The sequence below is a fragment of the Oryza glaberrima genome, chromosome 11 (genome assembly GCF_000147395.1).
Source record: "Oryza glaberrima chromosome 11, OglaRS2, whole genome shotgun sequence".
Lineage (NCBI taxonomy): Eukaryota > Viridiplantae > Streptophyta > Magnoliopsida > Poales > Poaceae > Oryza > Oryza glaberrima.
Window position 1 is genome coordinate 22,275,690 of NC_068336.1, and position 22,990 is coordinate 22,298,679.

The 22,990-nt window shown below is 40.0% G+C and overlaps 4 protein-coding genes across 4 annotated transcripts; 2 read left to right on the plus strand and 2 right to left on the minus strand.

Moving 5' to 3' along the window:
* Positions 1-1,639: 1,639 nt before the first annotated feature.
* LOC127755908 (proteasome subunit alpha type-5) lies at positions 1,640-5,874 on the minus strand. The gene is made up of 9 exons (XM_052281520.1): positions 5,718-5,874; positions 5,489-5,570; positions 5,082-5,162; positions 4,015-4,128; positions 3,832-3,933; positions 3,309-3,367; positions 2,549-2,651; positions 2,092-2,157; positions 1,640-1,992 (listed from the first exon to the last, which is right to left on the minus strand). Exons 1-9 carry the CDS (start codon positions 5,729-5,731, stop codon positions 1,900-1,902), a joined length of 714 nt encoding a protein of 237 aa, XP_052137480.1. The 5' UTR covers positions 5,732-5,874; the 3' UTR covers positions 1,640-1,899.
* A 257-nt stretch (positions 5,875-6,131) lies between these two features.
* On the plus strand, positions 6,132-9,977 carry LOC127753989 (DNA repair protein RAD51 homolog A). Its single transcript, XM_052279437.1, has 9 exons — positions 6,132-6,243; positions 7,626-7,770; positions 7,846-7,956; positions 8,047-8,138; positions 8,225-8,319; positions 8,397-8,510; positions 9,106-9,235; positions 9,363-9,484; positions 9,578-9,977. Exons 1-9 carry the CDS (start codon positions 6,157-6,159, stop codon positions 9,699-9,701), a joined length of 1,020 nt encoding a protein of 339 aa, XP_052135397.1. The 5' UTR covers positions 6,132-6,156; the 3' UTR covers positions 9,702-9,977.
* A 504-nt stretch (positions 9,978-10,481) lies between these two features.
* LOC127755635 (putative disease resistance RPP13-like protein 1) lies at positions 10,482-16,139 on the plus strand. The gene is made up of 5 exons (XM_052281324.1): positions 10,482-12,397; positions 12,479-12,518; positions 12,569-15,075; positions 15,286-15,449; positions 15,542-16,139. Exons 1-3 carry the CDS (start codon positions 11,360-11,362, stop codon positions 14,782-14,784), a joined length of 3,294 nt encoding a protein of 1,097 aa, XP_052137284.1. The 5' UTR covers positions 10,482-11,359; the 3' UTR covers positions 14,785-15,075; positions 15,286-15,449; positions 15,542-16,139.
* On the minus strand, positions 15,051-16,599 carry LOC127755634 (uncharacterized). Its single transcript, XM_052281323.1, has 3 exons — positions 16,564-16,599; positions 16,259-16,443; positions 15,051-15,120 (listed from the first exon to the last, which is right to left on the minus strand). Exons 1-3 carry the CDS (start codon positions 16,597-16,599, stop codon positions 15,051-15,053), a joined length of 291 nt encoding a protein of 96 aa, XP_052137283.1.
* Between the last annotated feature and the right edge of the window lie 6,391 nt (positions 16,600-22,990).

Here is a 22,990-nt window from a genome sequence, read left to right on the forward strand (position 1 = left end):
ACTCTCTCCGTCCCAATATACAACAATCTAGGATGGGATTAGACCCATCCTAGGACTTTGACTTCGAAGTCCTAGGATGGGTCTAATCCCATCCTAAGTTGCTATATATTGGAACGGAGGGAGTAAAACATTATCTATAGTAAGTGTTACCTTACATGTAATTCAAAGGCTGACATCGTTTGAAGGAGTACCACACTAAAACAGTGACACTTTGGAATGCCACAAATGTGCATTCCAGTTTTAAAAAAAACAAATGTGCATTCCCATTCACTTATAAAAGAGGTAGTTGTAACGGAGTGTGAGGGTGGTTGCAAGTAAGATAATTTTTTTTATAAAAAATATATGTGGTGATTAACAGTATAAATACTACTTAGAGAATTGCTAAGATGCCCGAAATTCATCCCAAAATTCTGTTTTTAAGATTCCTAATTATCTAAAAGCTGACTCAATAATAAAAAGTGGAACCGTCCTAAAATACTAAACAGAAAAAAAATCGTTATTGGGGGCCGATGCGACACATTTTCTCACTAATAGGGAGCGAGAAGAACAGGGAAGATGATTTTAGTTTCTGGGAAGCTGGCTATGAGAACCATGGAAGCCAACTTTTTTTACTTTAAAAACACTGCAGAGCCACCCCCACAAGCCTACATGTGCCACAACTTAATAGCGATAACGTTGGCCACCCAAACTTTTACTCCCTCCATCCCACTAGGTGCACTTGAGAGGAGAAAAATGAGAGAGAGAAATTAAATGAGAGATGATATGAAACAAGAGGATAATTGAGGGTAAGACGAAGATAAATTAGATAAATTTAAATGGAATGTGATTGATGTGGTAAGCACTATGATAAAGCTATATTTATTTCAGAAGAACTATTAAATATAGAATTGCACGAATTGTACTTTCCTTCGTCCCAATATGTAACGATCCAAAGGTACTCCTACCGTTCTAATATATAATAACCTAGAATAAGATTAAACCCATCCTAGAACTATGAATCTGAACACAAGACATACACCTTATGTTTGGGACGTAGGAAGTAGCAATGATTAGCAATGATAAGAAACTGTACACACATAAAAAAGTACGAAATAGAGGAATATTGGATCCTGGTATTAAGTTATTACTACATCCGTCCTAAAAAAAAGTGCAGTCGTGGGAATTCGTGTCCAACGTTTGACCGTCTGTCTTATTTGAAAAATTTATGAGAAAATTAAAAAAACTTAGTCGCACATAAAGTACTATTCATGTTTTATCATATAATAACAATAAAAATATTAATTTAAAAAAATTTCAAATAAGACGAACAATCAAACGTAAACTGCACTTATTTTGTATTTAATCGGTTTATTTTGTATTTAATCGGATCGGCTGACGTAAACAAGTCGAATCGCTTTGCTAGTTTCATCGCGACCGTCCCCTGTCGCCCAAACCGGCCAACTGAGGAAGGTCCGACCTGACACAACACAACGAATTCGAATTGGGTCAGGGCGTCAGGCCAATTGGCCAAACATGAGACGAAAGCGAACTAACTTGAGACGCCCGCTTGGCGGCACTACCAGTTATTTTCTATATGTATACTCCTACTTTATATAGTATCAAAAATAAACTATGGTTGGGAAGAAACCGAAGATCAAGATGACTGTCGAAATGTTGCAACCAAATCTTGGAAAGGATTGTCGTTCTCTTTTTTGATAGTACATGGTCTCAACACTGCTGAAAACAAGCAAATGACTGGGCTGCACACCAGACTATTAGAGCCAGTAATAAACTCTAGCAGCCACTATCTTGTTAACATAACATGACAGCCATAGCAAACAATGGACTGATAATCCATTTAGGAAGTTCATACAGAGGCTGTCTTAGGGCTGATAAAAATAACACGCGATGGCAATCTTCTCACAACCGTGCAATGACAGCTTCAACCTCTGCAGGGGTGTAGAGGTGGTAGTTGGGAGAAACCTTTGCGATATCGACGTTGTTTGGAGTAACCTGTGGTTCAGAATGAGATAAACTCAGATGTCTAGTTAATTTTCTTTTGGTGTGATAGAAATGAGAAACTGAAATATGAAGTGGCTTGCGACACCATACCTTTTCTTCCATAACCTGCTTCAAGATAGACAGGGCTATGGTCTCAGCCTCCTGAAGGGTCAACTCCTGCATAAAGATAGCATTCTCAATATTCCTTTTCTTTTCATACATAAAAACCGTTAAGCTCTAAATAAACAATTCAATTGGCATGAATCCTGCTAAATAATGGCAGCAAATTTAGTAATGCTAAGTAGATAGCTAAAGTGTGAAACTGGCTTCTGAGAAGTATTTCAACTGTAATAAAAGATTGGGACTTCAAATTTGGATCAAACCTTGCTGCATAGTTCTATTACTACGGCTCATACACAACATATTTTCTCCAAGATACTCAGTTTTTTTTTCCATATTGATTTGGCACTCAAACAAAAGTGTCTTGCATATTTGCATCTCCTTATAATTTCCTAGCTGTTATTGTTCTTCAAAACCGTGTGATTAGCATTAGCTTAATGGATAGTACCTTATTGTACTGCTCCTGTAATGAGCTATCAGCTCCTTCAGAACCTGATCCAATTGCCTTGGCATTGCACTGCCAAAAGGTTCCTGATGGGTCAGTGTAGTACCTGCAAAACATAGGAATTCATCCACAGATTGGTATAAGGAGAGTCTAGTTGGCCTTGTAAAGCAATCATGACGGGAAAAATGAGCCTGTCTCTGGATAGAGATGCCATGATGGCAGCATTACCACTACTTACCACTAATAAAGAACCTCAGCTACAATGAAATACATAATACCTATCACTTATCTGGATTCAGGAAAAAATGACATGACACTGCTCCTTATGAAGAAACTGGAAATAAAAGTATCAATGTATATAGTCTATAGAACCTCATATGGGCAACATTTGGACAACTCTTCTTTGATATACCAGGTTTTCAAATGCCGACTGTGGCTGAGTTTTGAAAAACTTGTTGAATCTTCAAGCGAAAAATAACTAGCTATTCTAGAAACCATCAAAGTTAAATTTGATGATACTCACATCAACTTAATTTAAGAGCAATGGAACAAAACAAGATGAATGAAAATGGCTATTGTCCTGACCATTTTGTTATAGAGTTATTTCCTCGACAAATACTCAAAATAACTTGGAGCGATAAAGGTTAGTTCATGCGATCTGGGAAGTGGGAACAAATGGTCGCATAGGGCAGAACCACAGAAGAGGTATCTAGATATCGCTAATGTATGGAAATTCCTTTGGTAAAAAGGGATAAATACTTACAAGCTGGGTCCATTCTCATCATGACCAGCAATAAGGAGAGAGACACCAAATGGTCGTGACTGCACAAAACAAACAAGTATATCAGTTTAAGCTTGGCAACAAGAAATGTCGACAAAAGGGTGAAAAGAATGCAGAAAAGTAATTTGCAGTGGCCCAGTGGGGTGAAGCAAAATTGTTATAGTCAGGTATTTTAGCAATTACTCCTTAGAAAATTAATTCATATGTCCACTAAGCCTTAATAAGACAATAGTCACATAATAAAAGACAAAATAAAATGCAGAAAAAATGATTAATTTACAGCCTATCTATTCATAATTTTCAGTATTAGTGGCCATCATGGGATTATTTGAAACACCCAAAATTTCTAGATGCGTAGTTTCCTCCAAAGATAACACACTGATGCAAAGTTATGGTGTTAATCCTATTTATCAAAATGCAAAAGTGAAAAAAGGGTTCCCCTGCTAATTAATTTTTGAATCTTGATCCTTCACAAAATATTTGTTTTCATGCAAATGAGACTCACCATCGACTCTTCATCACCTTCACCAAAACGCAGAGCTAAGTCACAGATAGCTTGTGTAGTAGATTCTACTGTCATTGGCTCCCCATATGAGAACCTATGATTCTGATTATAAACACATTAGGTGAAATTAACATACAATGACCATAATATGTAAAACATGTAGAAAATTGCATAAGAATGTACCTGGGTTTCAACACGAGCATGCTCAACCAATGTTCTAGCATCAGCAATAAGGCCACTCATGGCACAGCCTATGTGCTCGTCAATTTCCATGATTTTCTCCACACTGCTTGGTTCCTGCATAATCATAGAAAAGATAACTTGAGTGGCATCACACACAAAAACTAGAAACTTGGGAGTGAAAGGGGAGTCTAACATCAAGTTCTGTCAGAATCAAGTAGTTAACTTTTACAAATTATGCAGAGGTATTACGTAACTTCTTAATTAACATAACACATATATGGGCAATAGGCCTATAGGGTGTAAAAAAACTTCTACATGATATCATTTAAACAAAAAAAAAACAACAGCACTGACATACAAAGTACTACAGTACGCAGAGAGTAAGATATAATAAATTGTCAGATTGTCACAACCCATAAAGCTGACGTACAAGAAAAACAAACTGGGCTATTTGCTGAAAGAAAAGAATTGTTTATGCATTAACCGAAAAAGAACTCCTATATGAGCACTTCAGAGTTCAGTTGCAATATATTCCTTGTTTATTTTTAAATAAAAATATCCATGAACCATTAGGTTCCAGGCTTTGACATGTGAAATACTTGGATTTCTGTGTTTGTTTGACTGAATGTCCTTGTTTTGTTGGCATTTGCATAAATACAAATAACACATGCCAGAAAAACTGATCATATTATTAAATCATAAAATTCAACAAGATTGAGACTCCATCAGAATTACTCTAAACAGCATTATCTAATCTACATCTTTTTGTTTGTTGGAGATTACAAAAAGCATGTAGTTGTGAAAAATGAAAGCAGCAAGATCATGAGGAACAACACCAGCAACATCCATGTTTTACAGGATCATCCTGATGGAATCATGTAAGAATACAGGTCTACCTAATGATAAGATTTATCTTGCCTGAACTGGTAAGAAATCGATAATTCAAACATTAGCTAGATAAATTCAGTCAAATCTTGAACTAAATTGTCAAAATGCAGTGAGCAATCATAGGTGCTATTGAACAATTGCACCAGCCTGATAGAAGAAATAGGATAAGATGCAATTACCAGCAGTGGCGAGGTCACACGTTTCTCTACAGCAAGGACAACACCATCCTTGGTCTTCAACCCGATCGCAGTTGACCCCAACTACAGTACATAGCAGCAGGATCAGCATCATTAACACCAGTTACACATGAAAAGACAGCACGCATCTCGCTACAGCAAGTCGCACATTACATCTCGCTAGAGCTAGCTATATACAGGACAAAAACCTCTCGACGAACCCCATCCAAAATTTATAGATCTATAGTTGAAATTTCGCCACCAAAAACCTCACACTTGAGATTTACGCCCAACTCATCCTGCAAATCTAGAACCTATCCTTAGAGAGAAACCCCTAATTCTCACACAATCTACCATCACATCTTCTCCCTCAGATACAGCAAACAAAAACAGAAGGGAAGACGGCTCACCTTGATGGCCTCAATGGCGTACTCGACCTGGAACAACCGCCCCTCCGGGGAGAAGGTGTTCACCCCGCGGTCGTACTCCGTCCTGCATCCACCCAACACAAACCAATCACCCACAAAATCCCAACAAAATCAACATCTCCATCGTCCCCAACTCGCCCACAGATCGAATCCAATCGAGTTCCCGCAACAAAATCGAAAAGCCTTCCCGAGAGAGACACGATCTGATTACCTCGTGAGGAACATCTTGCCGAGTGCGGTGGCGGGCGCGGGATCGAGAGCGGGAGCTAGCTAGGGTTTCCCTCCGAATCGCGGCTAAAGTCTCGAGAGCTCCGAAAGCCGAGACGAAGAGGGGGGGTGCTTTTACTCTCGCGGTGTTCTTCTTGCGGACCAAGCCGAGAGACGAAGAGGGACGATGCGGCGTGCCACTTACATGTGGGACCCACCTGGCAGTGCCGCACCCCCTAGGTTTTTTGGACTTCCACATTGAGGCCCATGGAAGCCTATGCGGGCCCACATGTTGGCCCGTGAAGGCCCAATTAAGATCCAATAAGAGCCTCCTGGATTCCGCGTTGCCGCCTCGAGTTCCATTCGAACGAAACGCGCAGAGAGAGAGAGAGAGAGAGAGAGAGAGGGGGGGGGGGGGGTTTGTGTGGCTGCGAGTGGGGCCCATGTCGACGTCTGCGGCGGCGGCGGCGGCGGCGGAGCAGCAGCAGGAGGAGGGGGAGCACGGGCCGTTCCCCATCGAGCAGCTGCAGGTACTGCCTCGTCGTAACCCTAGCGGAGTTCTTGTGCTGTGTCTTCTCTTCTTCCGCCCCAAATGGGGTTTTTTTTTTTTCCAAGGGCGGGTGTTTCTTGGGGATTCCGATCCGCGTGTAGGGGTGGGGTGGGGTGGGGGATCGTGATGGGTTCTTGGAGATTTGGTCTGTGGTTTAGGTTCTTGCGGTGTTGTGTGAGATTCTTGGTGGAAGAACCCTAGGTTCTTGGAATCTTGGTTCGGTTTCTTGCCCCTGGATGGCGTCAAGGTCGCGCCTTTCTTAGAATCATCGCCACGTTTGTGTGCGAAATTGGGACGGGTTTTTTCCTGGTATTTTTGTTGTGTTTGGGCGGATTAGGTGTTTCCGTGGATTCTTGCTGGGGAAAGTGAAACCCTATGTTCCTGATTCGCCCCTTCTCCCAAATGTGTCAAGATTCAAGAACGAGCATTTCTTGGAATTTCCTTTGTGTTTGCGGGGATATTCTCCCAGTTCTGTATTGAAGCTGGCTATTTAGTTTTTTTTTTTTGCCCTTCTTTTAGTATAGGAAACATATAATCTTGATTAGGGGCATCTAGGAATTCAAGATTTGTTCTTCCCCAAAATGATTAAGGTTAGGCTTTTCTGAAATCTGTGCAGTTTATTGTGGCGCGGTCATGATTCATTTAAGTCCAAAGAGGGGGATTCTTGATTAGGCTTTTGGGAAGGCGTTTCTTGGGAGTTCATAACTTGTCTTTTCTCCCTGTATTTGGCAGTAAGATGATTTTTTATTCACTGTTTAGGGCTTGTGAAGCCAGTATTTAAAATGCTAATTCTCTCAATTTTCCATCATATTTTAACCGTAGGCTGTCCTGTGGATTCTTGTGTTTTCACTTTTGGAACTCGTTTGCAAATCGGTCGGGTGGTAGGCTGTAGCAGTTTGTATTAATTAATTTATTAATTCCTGAAAGCCTATTATATGTATGATCTTTCAGGTTGTTCCTTTATGAATAATATGTAAAAAAAAAAAAAGAAAGAAGAGGAAGTCGTTGTTTGATCATAGTATTGTTAATATGGTAAATAAGTTAAGAATGGATGCACTCCCTCCTAGTCCTTAGTGATATACTAAGTTCTTTAAAATACAGATGACCTGCTGTACAAATAATATTTCATGATATTTCTCCTCATCAATGATGCCTCGGTAGAATTAGCCATTATTAATGGTGGTTGCAATTGCAAGAATAAGAAGTGCCTTTATTTCTTGTATAGTTGTATGTTCAGTACTTCAGTGCCATCTAAAAGGCTTTTGAGGTGCAGCTAGTGACAAGCTAGTGTCTGTTTCTCTGTAAAAGGTATCAGTCTATTGCTCTTCTATCATTAACTCTTATGTGTAATTTGTGGTTAAGGCATCTGGAATTGCTGCTCTGGATGTGAAAAAGCTCAAGGATTCTGGTCTGTACACAGTGGAGTCTGTGGCCTATACTCCAAGGAAAGACCTTTTGCAAATCAAAGGAATTAGTGAAGCCAAAGTTGACAAGATAGTAGAAGCAGGCAAGTAATTATGATGCTCTGTTGTATGACTTTGTATTTCACACTGTAAAATTCCTAACCGTCAAAATTTTACAGCATCAAAGCTAGTCCCATTGGGATTTACAAGTGCGAGCCAACTTCATGCACAAAGGCTGGAGATTATTCAAGTGACAACTGGATCTAGAGAGCTTGATAAGATTTTGGATGGTATTGAACTGTTAACTTCCATGGTTTTCTTTAATTTCTTCAGAAATGTACTGCTTGTGATCATTGAGCAATTCTATTTTGACCAAACAGGGGGGATAGAAACTGGCTCTATCACAGAGATTTATGGTGAATTCCGATCAGGGAAGACTCAGCTGTGCCACACACTGTGTGTCACATGTCAGGTGATAGCTTATTGATCCAACTCTTATTTCATTGCGCACCTGAATCCTGTTGGTAAGCTAAATTATGTTAATGATTGATATTGCAGCTTCCATTGGACCAAGGTGGTGGTGAAGGGAAGGCTTTGTACATTGATGCAGAGGGAACATTCAGACCACAAAGGCTGCTCCAGATAGCTGACAGGTGATTCATTATTTATAATGATTATTCTGTGCTCTAACATAAATTTGATAGCTCAACAAGTGAAAATTGGATTGTAGGTTCGGGTTGAATGGTGCTGATGTATTAGAGAATGTGGCTTATGCCAGAGCTTATAATACTGATCATCAATCCAGACTTCTGCTGGAGGCAGCTTCCATGATGATAGAGACTAGGTAAGTTCTAAGTTTTTTGCTCTTTAGTTTTTGAGTGTACCTCTGAACTCTATGCTATGTTGCATGCACAACTTACACCAGTATGCTTTACTTGATTTAGATATAGGTGGCCAGCAGTAGGAAACTAAGTTGATAGTACTTGTCCTTATGAATCTAAGTGATTATGTAATGCCAACAAACCTTAGTTTCTGTAGTAACCTTTTTGGCCCGTGTGACAGACTAAGTTATGCATGCATCTCTTCCATCAAAACAGAAGTGAACTTCAATACTCCATTGCTGTCTATTGCTATAGTACTGAGTTTACACTTCAAGCAACTTGGAATGGTAGGATGCCCAAAGTAATGGTTCATGATTACAGATGCTTCTAGTATGATGAGTGGATTCGAGCTAAATTTTGTTATGTGGTGCTTGTTATTTTCTTTCAAGGTCAACATATGTTTGATTCTGTTTGCACAAAATCCTTATTTAAACATGGGAAAATAACTGATACATATTTCATTGATTTTTAGTTATGGTTGTTCTTCAGACAAGTACGTAACATAATATTGAATTAGGTGTTCCTCCATAATTCTTATTTGAATCTTCACATGTGCAGGTTTGCTCTCATGATTGTAGACAGCGCGACAGCTTTGTACAGAACTGATTTCTCAGGTCGAGGGGAGCTCTCAGCGAGGCAAATGCACATGGCTAAGTTTCTGAGGAGCCTTCAGAAATTAGCAGATGAGGTTAGTTCTTTTCTATTGTCTTTCTTTAAAGGAAACATGGTGCTTATATCAGCAGAATAACCATAGATCATAGTCATTACTCTGGCATGTTTCAATATGCTAAATTTGGTTTGCTTACTCACTGTAGTTTGGAGTGGCTGTGGTTATCACTAATCAAGTAGTGGCACAAGTGGATGGTTCTGCCATGTTTGCTGGGCCGCAGATCAAACCCATCGGTGGAAACATCATGGCTCATGCTTCCACAACAAGGTCCATTACTGAGAAACCCAATCGAACCTATTAATCCCGACTTCTTTCATGTTCCTAATTCATGTTCTTACATGCTAATACTGCGTACACCAGGCTTGCTCTTCGCAAGGGAAGAGGGGAAGAGCGAATCTGTAAAGTGATAAGCTCTCCATGCTTGGCTGAAGCCGAAGCAAGGTTTCAGATAGCATCTGAAGGCGTTGCAGACGTCAAGGATTGAGACAATCTCTGCTCAGTGCTAAGCGCTAACTGGCAACAGCTTCCCAGTTCCCACATGTGTTGCTCTCCTGCTGATTGCGCTACCACCCCTGAAGGTTTCAACTGATGTGTTGCTCCTGTTCTGAATCCGACAACCACTTATTGTCGTAGTGGGGGTGCACATCTGTGTCACTGTTGTAGTGTTGTATAAAACGTTGTCTGCCCTGCAAGGCTGCAATGCATGTAATGTGACATTGGTTTACAGATATTGAATGAATTGAAGTAAGTTTTCTGCTGATTCGGCAGTGATCCCTGTTCCAGTTCGTATTGTATTTTTCATCATTTAGCATTGTAGTTACTGAATCAGCTGTGTTGGATTATGTCAGTCCCATCTATGGATGCATTATGAACTGCACAAGTGAACCAGATACTGAGGGTCTGTTTAGAATGGTGCTAAAACGAAGTTTACCAAAATTTTGGCAAATTGGTAACATTGCCAAAATTTTGGTAGAATTGGCTTAATAATGTTGCCAAAATTCTACATACATTGTCAATATTTAGTAACAAACTAAACGTAGCCAAATAATTATCAATTTTATCAAATAATAGTATAGTTGAAAATGTCATCAATTTGAACAGGCCCGGACTTTGCAAGCGAACCAGATACTTCTTGATCTTGATGACGAGTCAACCTGATGACGAGACTGGATTTTCGGTTCTTTTCAGCCTATGGGCCATTTTGGCAGGCCAATATAGGTTTGCTCGGCCCGCTAAAAGGAAGAAGAAAGGGAGAGGAGAAGAATCAGATAGAGGAAGGCCGGAGCCCGGAAGGGCATTGCCGCCGTGCCGCGCCGTAGCCGAGCTCCAGCCGGCGGCGCCCACTCCGTTCGAATCCGCCGTCGTCGTCGGCGGCGGCGGTGGCAGGTTTCGCGGGGTTCGCTCCGTTCGCTCCCGAGTTTTAGCCCAGATAAGTAGCTCAACTGTACCCTTCGCACTTTCCATTTTTTCTGTTGACAAAGGGTATCTGAGGACAATCTGGCAGCAATCTGTGCCCAGGTTTTCTGTGCCCCCCGCTCTTAGCCACCACCATGCACTGTATTAGTCCTAAAATGCAATGGAATCTCCTGAAAAATTCACTGCTAACATAATTATATACCTGATGCGGTCAATCATCTTCATCAATTTGGGCGTTCACGCGGTTGCTCCATCTGTAGCGCATTAAAAAGCGGATAGTCAGAATGTTGACCTTGCCATCAGTCTTTTTTTTTTGGAAGATCCATCAGTCTAATTGAGTGATTGTATACATGTTCAATGTTCATGGTGAGCCATCATTTTAGTTCGTGGTGCACTGTAAAGAGCCATTTATATTATGATACAGACCAGTTGACACTGTAACTGGTTCTGGTTGTGCTTGCACGAACAGCTGACGGCATTAAACTGAGTATCATTTGCAGAATTAATTATCTGGCATAAACAAATCCATTGGTTGTGCCCCCATGTTCCTTTCTCTGTTTTGCTTTTTTTTTTTTTAAAGCGAGGGAGTATAAATAGAGATACAGACCACCACACAATCACACATGCACATCCATTCAACTTTCTTTGGTTGGGTTAACCCTGACAATTGATCCTTTTTGTTTCCTGCCAAGAGAGAGCAAGAACAAGCCCTCCTGTTCTTAACAAATGGCTACTACTGCTGCATTGGTTTTTGCAGGGAAGTCAGTTGCAACACCGGCCATTTCATTCATTGTGAACAAAGCATTCAGCTATCTCAGTGAGTGGCACCAGGCTGAGGGTATGAAGGTTGTCAAAGATAGGCTGTTACAAATGCTCAACCAGATCCAAGCAGTGTATGATGCTGTTGATCATCAGCAGATCAATGAGCAGAGTCATGCACTGGATAAGTGGCTGTGGCAGTTCCGGGATGCTGTTGAGGGGGCTGAGGATGTACTTGATGAGATAGACTACTACAAGCTTGAGGAAGAGGCTGGAGTCCACAACCTAGAACTTGAGGTGTGTAATTCAGTCGCAAAAAAATTCAAACAAAATTTTGTTCGTAAGGTTGCTAAGTATACTTCTGAGGGGAACATGGTAAAGAATCTTAGGATGGCTCTCACGAGGTTGGATGAAACTGCTGCTGGTGTTGGTACATTCCTTCATCTAACAAGCCGTTTTGGTAGTGCTCTCTTGCCAGATCATGCTGAAAAGATTAATCAAGAGACTAGCTCCACTTTGGTGGCCACTGAGATCTTCGGTCGTGACACAGAGAAGAACGAGGTTATGAGGTGGTTGGTTGACAATATAGAGGGAGATTCGAACACTCCTGGAATCAACCGAGTCCCTGTTTCTGCAATAATTGGAATGGGGGGTATAGGAAAGACTACTCTTGCTCAGATTGTGTGCGAAGAATTAAGAGATTTAACATACTTTGATAGTATTGTGTGGGTACATGTGTCTGATAATTCTTTCAATGCAGCAAGGATAACAAAAAACATCTTGGAGGCACTTACAAAACAGAAGCCTAATGCTGATACTTTGGAAGCATTGCAACACATTCTCAAAGAGAATCTCGAATCAAAGAAGTTTTTGCTCATATTGGATGATGTTTGGGAAGACAGCAATTGGGGTGAATGGCAAAAATTAATGGCTCCTTTCCAGAACAGCCCCCATAACGGAAGTAGAATCCTGTTGACAACTCGAATGACATCTGTAGCAGATATGGTTACAAGTGTGATGCAAAGTAACAATAATTATATGAACCTAAATGGATTAGACGAATATCACAATTTTATGATGTTCAAGAAGTATGCCTTTTATGGTATGAAAACCAAAGATTATGAACATCTCCTGCCACTTGCTGAAAAAATAGTATGAAAACCAAAGATTATGAACATCTCCTGCCACTTGCTGAAAAAATAGCAAAGAAGTTTCAAGGGTGTCCCTTGGTGACAAAGATTGCAAGCGAGCATCTCAGGAGCAATGTAAGTCATCATCATTGGAATAATTTATACAGGCAGTTGGAAAACTTAGAAGGAAAAATGAGTGCCATTATCACAACAGTTCTTCAGTCGAGCTACCACCATCTACCTGAACATTTACAGCTTTGCTTTAGATACTGCAGTATATTTCCAAAAGGTTATGAATTTAAGAAGGACGAAATAGTGAAAATGTGGATGGGTTCAGGATTGATCCTAATTGATAGTGGAACAGAAAGGCCAGAAGACATCGGAGAAAGATACTTGGTGCAATTGGCAAGAAAATCATTCTTTACTTTTGCGACAGTGGGAGATCCTTGTAGCAAATTCTACGCAGAATATTATGTGATGCATGATTTATTACATGAATTGGCATGCAGTGTTTCTGTTGGTGAATGTCTAAGACTTGAATCTAGTGGCTATATGCAGCACAAGTGTACAGTTAGACATTTGTGGATTGCAAACTTCAACAAGTTAACAACCGAGGAGATTAAGGCAATTTCCAGCTTTGAGAATTTGCGTTCACTTATCATTGAAGACTCCTATCATGTCAACGATGTTTGCATAGCTGCATTGGAGGAAGTTGTACAGCTTCTAAGAGGATTGCGGTTATTGAGCTTAAAAGGGATAACCAAGTTCTGTTTGGCAAAAGAAGTTGTTAATAAGCACCTTCGTTATATCTCTTTCTCTGGGATGCAGGATATAGATGGAATCTCTAAACTCTATCATTTGCAAGTGCTTACTGCAGTGAAAAGAATAAGTACAGCACTGAAACAAGTGAATAATATCGAAAACCTTTCTCATCTGCGGTATGTATCATATGGCAGTAACGGATTTGGTGAATTTTTTGTTGGCAGATTAACTTCACTTCAAGAATTGCACAATTTTGAGATTCAACTGAAGGAAGGTTACAGAATAAGTTCACTGAGGAATTTAAGCAGTATTTGCAAGCTACAGATTTGCAACCTTGAGAATGTTGGGACCCATGAAGAGATTATTGAGGCTAAGCTAAGAGATAAATCATATCTTAGATCGTTGTCCTTAAACTGGTCTGAGACTACTAATGTATTGAAGAATGATGATGACCTGATTCTTGATAAACTTGAGCCACATTCTCATCTTGAAAATCTGGAAATATCAGGGTATAATGGTCTTCGATTTCCAACTTGGCTAAGCCATCCATGCCTGATAAATATGGTGTCACTAGAGCTGAGAAAATGTAGAAGTTGGGCATACCTCCCAGCTCTTGGAAATTTACAGCGGCTCAAGCATCTTGAATTGCACAAACTTGCAGAATTGAAACGGATCGACCAATCATCAGGCAATTCCCTGCCCCCAAATCTGAAAACTCTAGTGGTGGAAGGTTGCAAAAAATTAGGGGAACTGCCACTTCTACCTTCAAGTTTGACACGGTTAGAAGTAAATGATGTTGGATTGACCACCCTTCCAAGGATATATGACCATCATGTTAACATCATGGATTTCGAAAGCAAGGAAACCAAGCTAATCTCAGTTATCATCAGCAACTGCTCAAATTTAATTTCTCTGGAGGAAAGCTTTCTACTGCAGGAGCACCATATCCGAAGTCTTCGTATCCTAAGGATTGTTGATTGTGAAAAGTTGATCCGAGCTCCTTTGTTATTTTCAGAAATGGATAATCTTGCAGAATTTCATATTGGTAAGTGTTACCGGTTGAGAGTGAGGGAAAACGATGATAATGTACTACTCCCCCGCACACTTAAGGAACTCTCCATGGTGCAGTGTGGTGACCTCCAGCTTCCACTGCTGGAGTCACTGGTTGGTCTGACTAATCTTACGTCATTGAGTCTGTGTAACTGCATCAGGGTGAGGTCCCTTCCACAGTCAGACGTGTTCCGGAGTCTCAGGTCACTGCGAGAGATGGCTGTGGCTGATTGTACTAGCTTGGCATCCTTGGGTGGGCTTGGAGCCCTTTCATATCTCAATTGGCTGGAAATCACAGAGTGCCCGAGGCTTCAGGGGTATGCCAGATATGATGAAGTGGATGAAGATCCGGTGTTGGAGTTCTCCCTGGAGGTCTACTCTCTCTGGATACATACCCCCGATATGTTACAAAGGGAGCCGCTTAGGAGATTACACAACACAAATGTTTGATTATTTCTGTTGGCCGTGATAACATACCTTGGCAATGGATGCAACAAAATAGAACGTCCCTTGAAACCCTGGAGATACTGAAACCAGAGGTGAAGCTTTTAGTAAATAACCTTTGCTCTCTCAAGAGATTGGAATTTGATACAACTCATCGTTTCCTTGAGTTTCCCATTCTGCCATCTTCTCTGGAGTCTTTCATTATTAGAAGATGTAATCCAGAGTTGTTGGCACGCTGGAAAAGGAAAGATAGTTCTGAATGGGACAGGATTTCACTCATCCGCCATATGAGAATAGGTATGCCTTGCTTTTGCATCTATCCTTGTCATCATCTCCTGCAATCTAATGGTCACTTGGTCAGTCCTAGAGATGTTATTCGTATGTTACTTTGTTTTTCCTTCTAGCAAAATTTTAAGTTTGTTTTTCACATGTTAACCAAAACGATCCCCTGTTAGAATCTGATTTGGGCTGTATCTCCTGCCAAGCTGACTGTAAGTTAATCTACAGGAGATGCATACTACAATTTCGGGAAACCAGCGGACAAATTTTATAGCTGTGATTCTTCAGAAGACAAGACAAGAAATAGGTATGTGAGACACGTACTACAGTTTCAGGGAACCAGCTGACCAACTTTATAGCCGTGATTCTAAAAAAGAGAAGATAAGAAATAGGTACTTGTTCTACATCTTTCACAATAGATCAGAAATTCGTCAATTCTGATACTCCATTATTATTACTAATCTATTTCACTGGCACTCTACAGATTAGTGAAGTCCAAGATGTAAGCCCCTACTGTGTGCAAGACCCAGTTAGAAAGTTTTATTAGTGTGACTGGCTGTGAATACCTTAACTGTGCCAATTGAATGGATTCTTCAGAACTACAGTCAGTTCCACATATATTATAGAAATATCTGCAAGGATTCGAGGCCAGTGTCTTGTTTCTCAGTCTCGTGAATGTGAAGCACATGTGGAATTTAAGGATGGAAATGCACACACAAAAAAATGCAATGACATGTTCATCCGTTCATGCCGTTCCTTGTCGGTAAACAAGCTTGATTGTTCAGTAGTAGCCTCTCAAAGTAAAATGGCCAACCAGTATTGAACTGAAAGTCATCCAGGAAAAGCTGATCGATCTCTTATTTTAGAGCTCTAGTTGATATGTGTGAACATTGTTAATTTCGCTTCTTTTTCTTCAATATTAGTGAGTTTCATCTGATCGATGAATTTTATTTTTATCTTAATTTTATGAGGTTGTCTAATATCATATTAGACACATGTGAGTGTTTTTCTTTTTTTGAAGAATTATTATGATGTGGTTTTATATGGAGGTTTTGGTATTCACTGTCTGTTTATAAAATAATCCTTGCTTGAAACATCACCACTCTATGTTTAGGAAAATTCACTGTATACCTCTGAAACTTTGTCAAATACTACCTTATATGTCCTTGAATTTTGCGACATTAGAGAGCTTAATAAGCACCTCGCTAACGGCTGCAGAACGCCGAGGTCTGTGACGAGAAGCTCCAGATGCTCCGGAGGCTCGTAGTCCCTCGCCGGCGCCTCGACGTCCACGCTCGGTGTCACCGGCGCACCGCCCAAGTCCGCCGTTCGATCATCTCCTTGTTGCTTGACGTCCTTCTGCCCCAATGTATGCAACCTCGCAAACTACACGCAAAAATTCAAGTTCAAATAAAAAAAAATCAAGTTGAGTTCAAAAATTCAGGTTCAATTCAGATCAGAATTCATGTCAGGGACACGAATGGACGAGTTGGATTATATTTTCACCTTTGTAGCTTTCGGTTGCCACTCGGGCTTACCCATGGCGCGAGGCTACCACTCTACCAGCGAGACCTGGAACATGGATATGCAAGCATGATAACTTATTTGAGGATGAGGCGGCGCAGAAGGGCGATCGTGCGAGGCGGCTAGGGTTTAGTGTCGGTTGGCAAAATCCATGCCGTCTATTCTTGATCTGACGATCGCACAGGAGTGGAAGGGCCAGCACAGCGGGACACGTGGACATCCAGATCGAGCCTAGCGGTAGAACGGATGGTTGACGGTTGCAGGGATTAATGTGTAATTAATTGAAAGAGTAAGGATTTCTTTGCAAAAACATCGCTGAAATTCTCAGCAATCTCACGCGGTCTAGAGAGGTTAATATAATATATATGGTTATCATATATATACATATACCGTTAAATTGTTTTAGAATTTTCATGAAATTTTAGCCTGATTAATTCAGTTTTACTGATTTAAGTATGGGTAGTTAAAAAAGATAATGAATATAGATATCAACTTGTTGGTATTTTACTTTGAATTAAGAATTAAATAGAATTAGTTGCCTGGATCATCAATAGGTAGCCACTGTTGCACTTGAGTCCGGCTAACCATGGACTCACGAGTTAGTGGCGGATGTATCCTTTGGGGTTTGTTAGGGCTGGAGCTCCACCTCCACAGTGACAGCAACCCCCCCTCCCCCCCGGGCGGCTCAAATCCTGGCCCATTCACTACTAGAAAAAACGTTTTTTCAGGCAGTCAAAACACGTTTTCGTAGGTGGCCAAACCTTCCGACTGTATCTAAAGGCCTGTCAAAATCCTCAGTTTTTACTGGCGGACCAAAGCACCGCTCGCAGGCAGCAGTTCCAATCTTCCCAGGCGTTGCTTGCGAAAATACTCTTGGCGCCAAAAAAATTTCCCGCCAGCCCCGCCCCCTCCCTAGGGTTTCAAATCACAAATTCTCTTAAATCTCATCCAGGAAACAAAATCCAATCACAAACATCCATACATCAACACAACTCAAGAGCATTGGATTCAAATCCACAGCATCAACTTGCAAATTAACATCAATCAACATGTAAACTAAAAAAAACAACGTCGTCGTTACCGGCGAACTCCTCCGTGCCTCCTCCGCTACCGCACGCAACGGCAGATCCGGCCGGAGGGAGGGGACGGCCGCGCCGCCGCATCTGCCGCCCTCCCCCTCTGGCGGGATCTAGGAGGGAGAGGAAAATGGGGGAGGGGGCCCTCCAAGCGTTGCCGTTGCATGCGGTGACCGCCGTCACCGCCCTCCCCACTCCGGCCGGATAAGGGAGGGAGGGAGGTGTCCGCCGCCACCACCGCCCTCCTTTCTCCTCATAGGGGCCGGATCTGGGAGAGGGAGGGGAGGGGAGCCGCCACGGCGTTGTTGTCGCCCTCGTCCGCGCTGCCGTCGCCGTCTCTCCCCCTCCTCCGGCCAGATCTAGGAGCGGGAAGGGAGAAAGGGGGAGCTGCCACTGCCGTCGCTCCTCCTCCCCTGGCCAGATCTAGGAGCAGAGAGGGAGAGAGAGGGAGTCATCGCACCGCCATCGCCCCCCCTCCTCCGGTCGGATTGGGAGGGAGGGAGGGAGGGAAGGGGAAAGTGAGGTTGAGAGGTGGAGATAGAGGGGCGGGGAGAACGGAGTGAGCGTACCGTGTGAGATGAGGGAGGGAGTAATATGGGAGTATGTAGGTGTGGGCGATTTTTATAAGTTATTATTTTTTTAGGCGGACGTCTTAAGGTCCTGCCTGCAAAAATGACAACAATCTTGTCCTATGGAAAATCCAACAAATAAGAACAACATGTCAAGACATGTTTTAGATCCTAGTGAAACTGTTTATTTGTGATTATAATTGGAATTATAATGCTAAACTCTATATTTAATTTGATCTGCAGGTCATTGATGCATTTTTATGTGTTTATGCCATCGTATTTGATTAACAAGTACCGACAGTTGATTCCTTAGTTTTCTTTTCTTTTCTATATACAAAATTTAAATTATATTTGCATGAGACCGACAAATGTATATTTTTTAAATGTTTTTATTGCATTGTGGGTTGGACATAGGATATTAGGAGCACCCCCTCTATTTTTATCCTAGATTCACCATTGTTACGAGTCACGTACAGAGAAACTGGTTGATGACGGGAGATAGGTCGACTGAAAACAGAGGCACTATTCTCAGTCAATGTTGTAAAAAAGTCAGAATATGGGTTACATGCTCAAACTATTGCACAACTAACTATTATTCAAAATAGTTCTATACCAAAATACCATAGTGCATAGACAAATCATTGGCTTGTCTGGAAACCTATCGCTGAAAGCACAAACGTAAAGCATGTATATGCCTAGTAGCTTACTTGGGTTGTGACCTATAGGCCCACATATCAAGTAGAAAATGTTTTCGGCTTGATCATTAAACGTCTTAATTGTGTCACTAACTGCTAATCAACTTTGAATTAATTGGCCATTTTGGTTTTTATGCACCAAAACATGTTCCAAACTGCAGTCGGATGAAAAAGAGATGAGAAGTCGAAAAAATGAATCGGACCACGTACGACAAAAACGATATCAAACGCTTATAATAGGTAAATGATATGGGGATGGAGCGATATGGCGAGGGAGCGTCTGATTAAAAAAATAACGGAAAGTTAGATTAGATTTTTTATTTTCTATTTTCAGGGTCGGTATATCATATGGGACATATAAAACACTATGAAATTTTTAAGTAGGTAAAGATTTGCTTTCACATGATTCCATTCTCTCGGGCTCATTTCTTGTCCAGGCTACCAAAAAAATAATAAACCCTCTCATATGCCTGATGAGGTAAAATTTTCCATAGATTCTTTTACACACATTCATGTTATTTTTTTTCTCATGCTCATCACTCAGGGCACCAATGCAACCAAACGCCCCTACGAATGAGGACTTTTACGGTATAATATACTACTAATATATACAGCAAGTATACAGGATCTATCGGTGTAGATTGATTTGATTTTTTAGTTAATCAGATTGCAGTATAAAATTTGAAAGGGTAATTTTATCTTTTCTTTGTTATTCTATCATCAAATCGTACTATCATCACGTGTTTCGTCATCAAATGATGCTCAGGATGCTCCTGCCCTAGTGCACGATAAGATCCAGGACTAGGTACTCTCAATTAGAGTCAATCTGAACAAAAAGATTACTGAAGTGTATTTTTTATTTTCTATCAAATTTTTAACTTGCTCTTCTATATACTGCCAGTATAATATTAGTAGTATATTGTAACCTAAAAGTTCTAATACGGATACCAGATGATGGAGCATAAAAATACAACTTAGCCTGAAATGTTGGTTTCGGAAAGATGGAATACCGGAATGATCGAAATGCTGTATTTCCTCAAAACACCAGCGCTCACTGAAAGAAGTGCAAAATGGACGTTTAAGAACTGTTTTCCTTGCTAGGTCTCTGGCTCTCACCGCTCCTCATGCTGACTGTTCCAATGTCAACTTGCATGACAGCTTTGCGCTACGCCTCAATCTCAATGTCAACTTAATTTACAGCTTTGTGCTAATATATCAATGCCTCCAACAATGCTTCAATAATGTCAACTTGACAGGTTTGTGCTGATCAACGCCTCAATATATATTAATGTCAACAGTTGCAATAATTATAAACTCGATGAACAGGAATAATTGTTGTACTATTGTTTCAGTAGGTAAATCAAATGGAGTTAGACTAATTTAGCTGTGTTCTGCTTTTGCAACTTCCTCGATCGTTTACTATGAGCACACTTTCTAAATTATTAAACGGTGTATTTAAAAAAATGTTTTGTATAATTTTTTTAAAAAATCAAATAAACATATTCACTACTGGAGAAACCATCTTTGTTGGGTTGGCCAAAAACCACAATAGCCCCAGTTTAAATAGAAACCGGCACTAAAGATGGTTTTTTTCCCGGTTTAAAACTCTATCAGTCCTAGATGAGATTTAGTCTAACCGGGACTAAAGGTCATCTTTAGTTCTGGTTTATTTATTGTCAGAGGAGGACTAAAAATTAATATTTAGTCTGGGATTAAAAATCAATGTCCCTAGGACTTATCCTCCCAAGTCCCAAACTCCTCATCTCCTATTTCTACTCTCTCTCTCTCTTATCCTTTTCTTTGCTGATCTTATCCTCTCCTTCCTTTCACTAGCTAAAACGTGAGGATTAATTTTAGAAATTTATTTAAAATAAAATTAACGTAACCAATGATGAGGATTAATTAAGAAGGAAATAGTGGCCACTCCTCTTTTATATACTCCATTAACCTGCTGGATTTAATCGGTGGTCAGTCATGTAAACAGTTGACGCCTGGCAGCCTGGGCAGTAGCGCCAATGGTAAGATCTCTGTCGCTTATTTTACTTAGGCATTTATATAGGTAAAGTCTAACATGAAGTCTCCCTATTAATTCATGTCACTATGGATTATATCCTTCTATAATAGAAAAGATAATATAATAGTATAGATATTATTTTATTATCCTTCTTTTCTTTTCAACACCATCGTGTAACAAACTTTCCATTTACTAAATGCTAAGAGTCTATTTTATGTCATTGTCATATATAATAACAATGTTTATCTTTTCTTCCCTCTCTTTCTTCCACATCATCGAATTGTTACCACCTAGTTGATTATTTGTTTAGTCAGTTCATGATTTACTTAGATTAGTACGGATTGATAGGGAGTTAGGGACCGGGATCAAGAGGGGCCTGTATCGGGTCTGGGGGACCGAGCTTGAGAGGAAATTAAGATAAATGAAATTCTTGATCCCCGGGAGACTAGACACAAGGTGAAGTTCGGCAAGGAGAAAGCGAAAGAACACAGAGAAAAAAAATAGCTGATGGGCTTGGGTTCTAGATCTCAATTGGAAACAGGATCAAGATATTTGTGAACAAACAAAGCAATTTTTGGAGAAAAAAACAGTACAATCTATGGGTTCTAATCTCAACAGGATGAAAGATCAAGTTTTTGGGAAACAACAACTAAGAACACAATCTATAGCCTAGGTAGCCTAACCATTGATAGCACGGTGTCTATAGTAACTTCGTGAATCTCAAGATATGTAGGTCTAGTTTTCAAAAATGCTTACATGGATATGGTATACGTGTGTGTATCCATAAGGATGAGTGTACGCGTGTGTGTATATATAACCGTTTGTATGTGTTTCAACAAAAACACAATCTAATGTTTGTAGTGGTAGTTGATGCTACCCCATCCCATAATGTATGACGTGAACTAACATAAAGAATAAATGAAGGGACTATTTATACCAGTTCTTCTTTCTCATACTAGTTTCTTTTTATATTAGGCAACATTTTTATTCTTTTCAATCTACCTATGTTATCATGCAAAATTATCTTTTTATCCTTCCTACCTCTACCAATACTTAATTACCTTTTTTATACGTACTTTAAAGCACCATGGCTTGAATTGAAAAAGGAGTCCACCTCAGTTACACCTTGCTAATTATTAATTTCAAAGTTTAGCACCAAATTAATAAAAAAAGCCTAAATTCAGACTCCATGATAGATATAACTTCATATTTATTAATCCTAAACTTATTTCTAAATTAGGGAAATATTTAAAGTATACTGAAAGAAAATTATTCATTTCGAATTATTGATTATATTAATGAAGTGCTACATTGAGTCCAAGATGGGTGCAAACATACATTTAACACGAACTCATATAGAATAATTTATTCAAACCAAACTCTTAATTTGATTATATGGTTATGATGATATGATATATCTAATTGACGATGGCTAAATCTTCCTTCTCGGTCAGAGTCATTAAACCATATGTTACACGGGCTATTATTACACGCATCAGCATTCATACAAACTACATTAACACAGCTGTGGGTATGCCTTTTTTAACCAACTAAGATGAAGGCTCAACTTTAAATCTATGAACTCGAAATTCTTGTTATAAATAGTAGTCATCCATTGATCCATGTGGAACAATACAGTGGTTAATTTTTCAATAGAAATTTTATTAGCATCAATTTAACTGGTTCTTAAAAACCAATTAATTAATGTGCGTATTTAAATACTGAATCACAATACAATGGTTCATTTTTTCAGAAGAAACCTACTTAGCATCGATTCAACCGATTCTTAAAAACCAATTAATTAAAGTGTATATTTAAATACTAAATCACCTAGACAATGCTAATATGATTAGTGAAATATAGTTAGAACCCACATTGTGAAGTTATCTATTATATGCTAAAAGTCCATTAAACTTCCTACAAACACTTTCAAACCGCCATGTGGCACCCTACAAACGCTCCTAAGCTGCCACATGGCAGAAAAACATCTAACCACCCTACAAACGCTCCTAAGCTGCCACGTGGCATAAAAACATCTAACCATCGATTTTCATT

Bases quoted from the DNA above. Each gene is read 5' to 3' on its own strand.
- LOC127755908 (XM_052281520.1), bottom strand. The intron at 3,934-4,014 runs GTACATTCTTAT...GTTTATAATCAG, and splicing joins ATGCTCGTGTTGAAACCCAG to AATCATAGGTTCTCATATGG. The intron at 2,158-2,548 runs GTACTATCCATT...ATCTTTATGCAG, and splicing joins TACAGGAGCAGTACAATAAG to GAGTTGACCCTTCAGGAGGC.
- LOC127753989 (XM_052279437.1), top strand. From the start codon at position 6,157: ATGTCGACGTCTGCGGCGGCGGCGGCGGCGGCGGAGCAGCAGCAGGAG. The intron at 7,957-8,046 runs GTATTGAACTGT...TTGACCAAACAG, and splicing joins GCTTGATAAGATTTTGGATG to GGGGGATAGAAACTGGCTCT. The intron at 9,236-9,362 runs GTTAGTTCTTTT...TACTCACTGTAG, and splicing joins TTCAGAAATTAGCAGATGAG to TTTGGAGTGGCTGTGGTTAT.
- LOC127755634 (XM_052281323.1), bottom strand. From the start codon at position 16,599: ATGGGTAAGCCCGAGTGGCAACCGAAAGCTACAAAG. The intron at 16,444-16,563 runs GTGAAAATATAA...TTTTGCGTGTAG, and splicing joins GGCAACCGAAAGCTACAAAG to TTTGCGAGGTTGCATACATT. The intron at 15,121-16,258 runs GTGCTTATTAAG...AGTGACCATTAG, and splicing joins GTTCTGCAGCCGTTAGCGAG to ATTGCAGGAGATGATGACAA.
- LOC127755635 (XM_052281324.1), top strand. From the start codon at position 11,360: ATGGCTACTACTGCTGCATTGGTTTTTGCAGGGAAGTCAGTTGCAACA. The intron at 12,398-12,478 runs GTTACAAGTGTG...ATGATGTTCAAG, and splicing joins TGACATCTGTAGCAGATATG to AAGTATGCCTTTTATGGTAT. The intron at 12,519-12,568 runs ATCTCCTGCCAC...AAGATTATGAAC, and splicing joins GAAAACCAAAGATTATGAAC to ATCTCCTGCCACTTGCTGAA.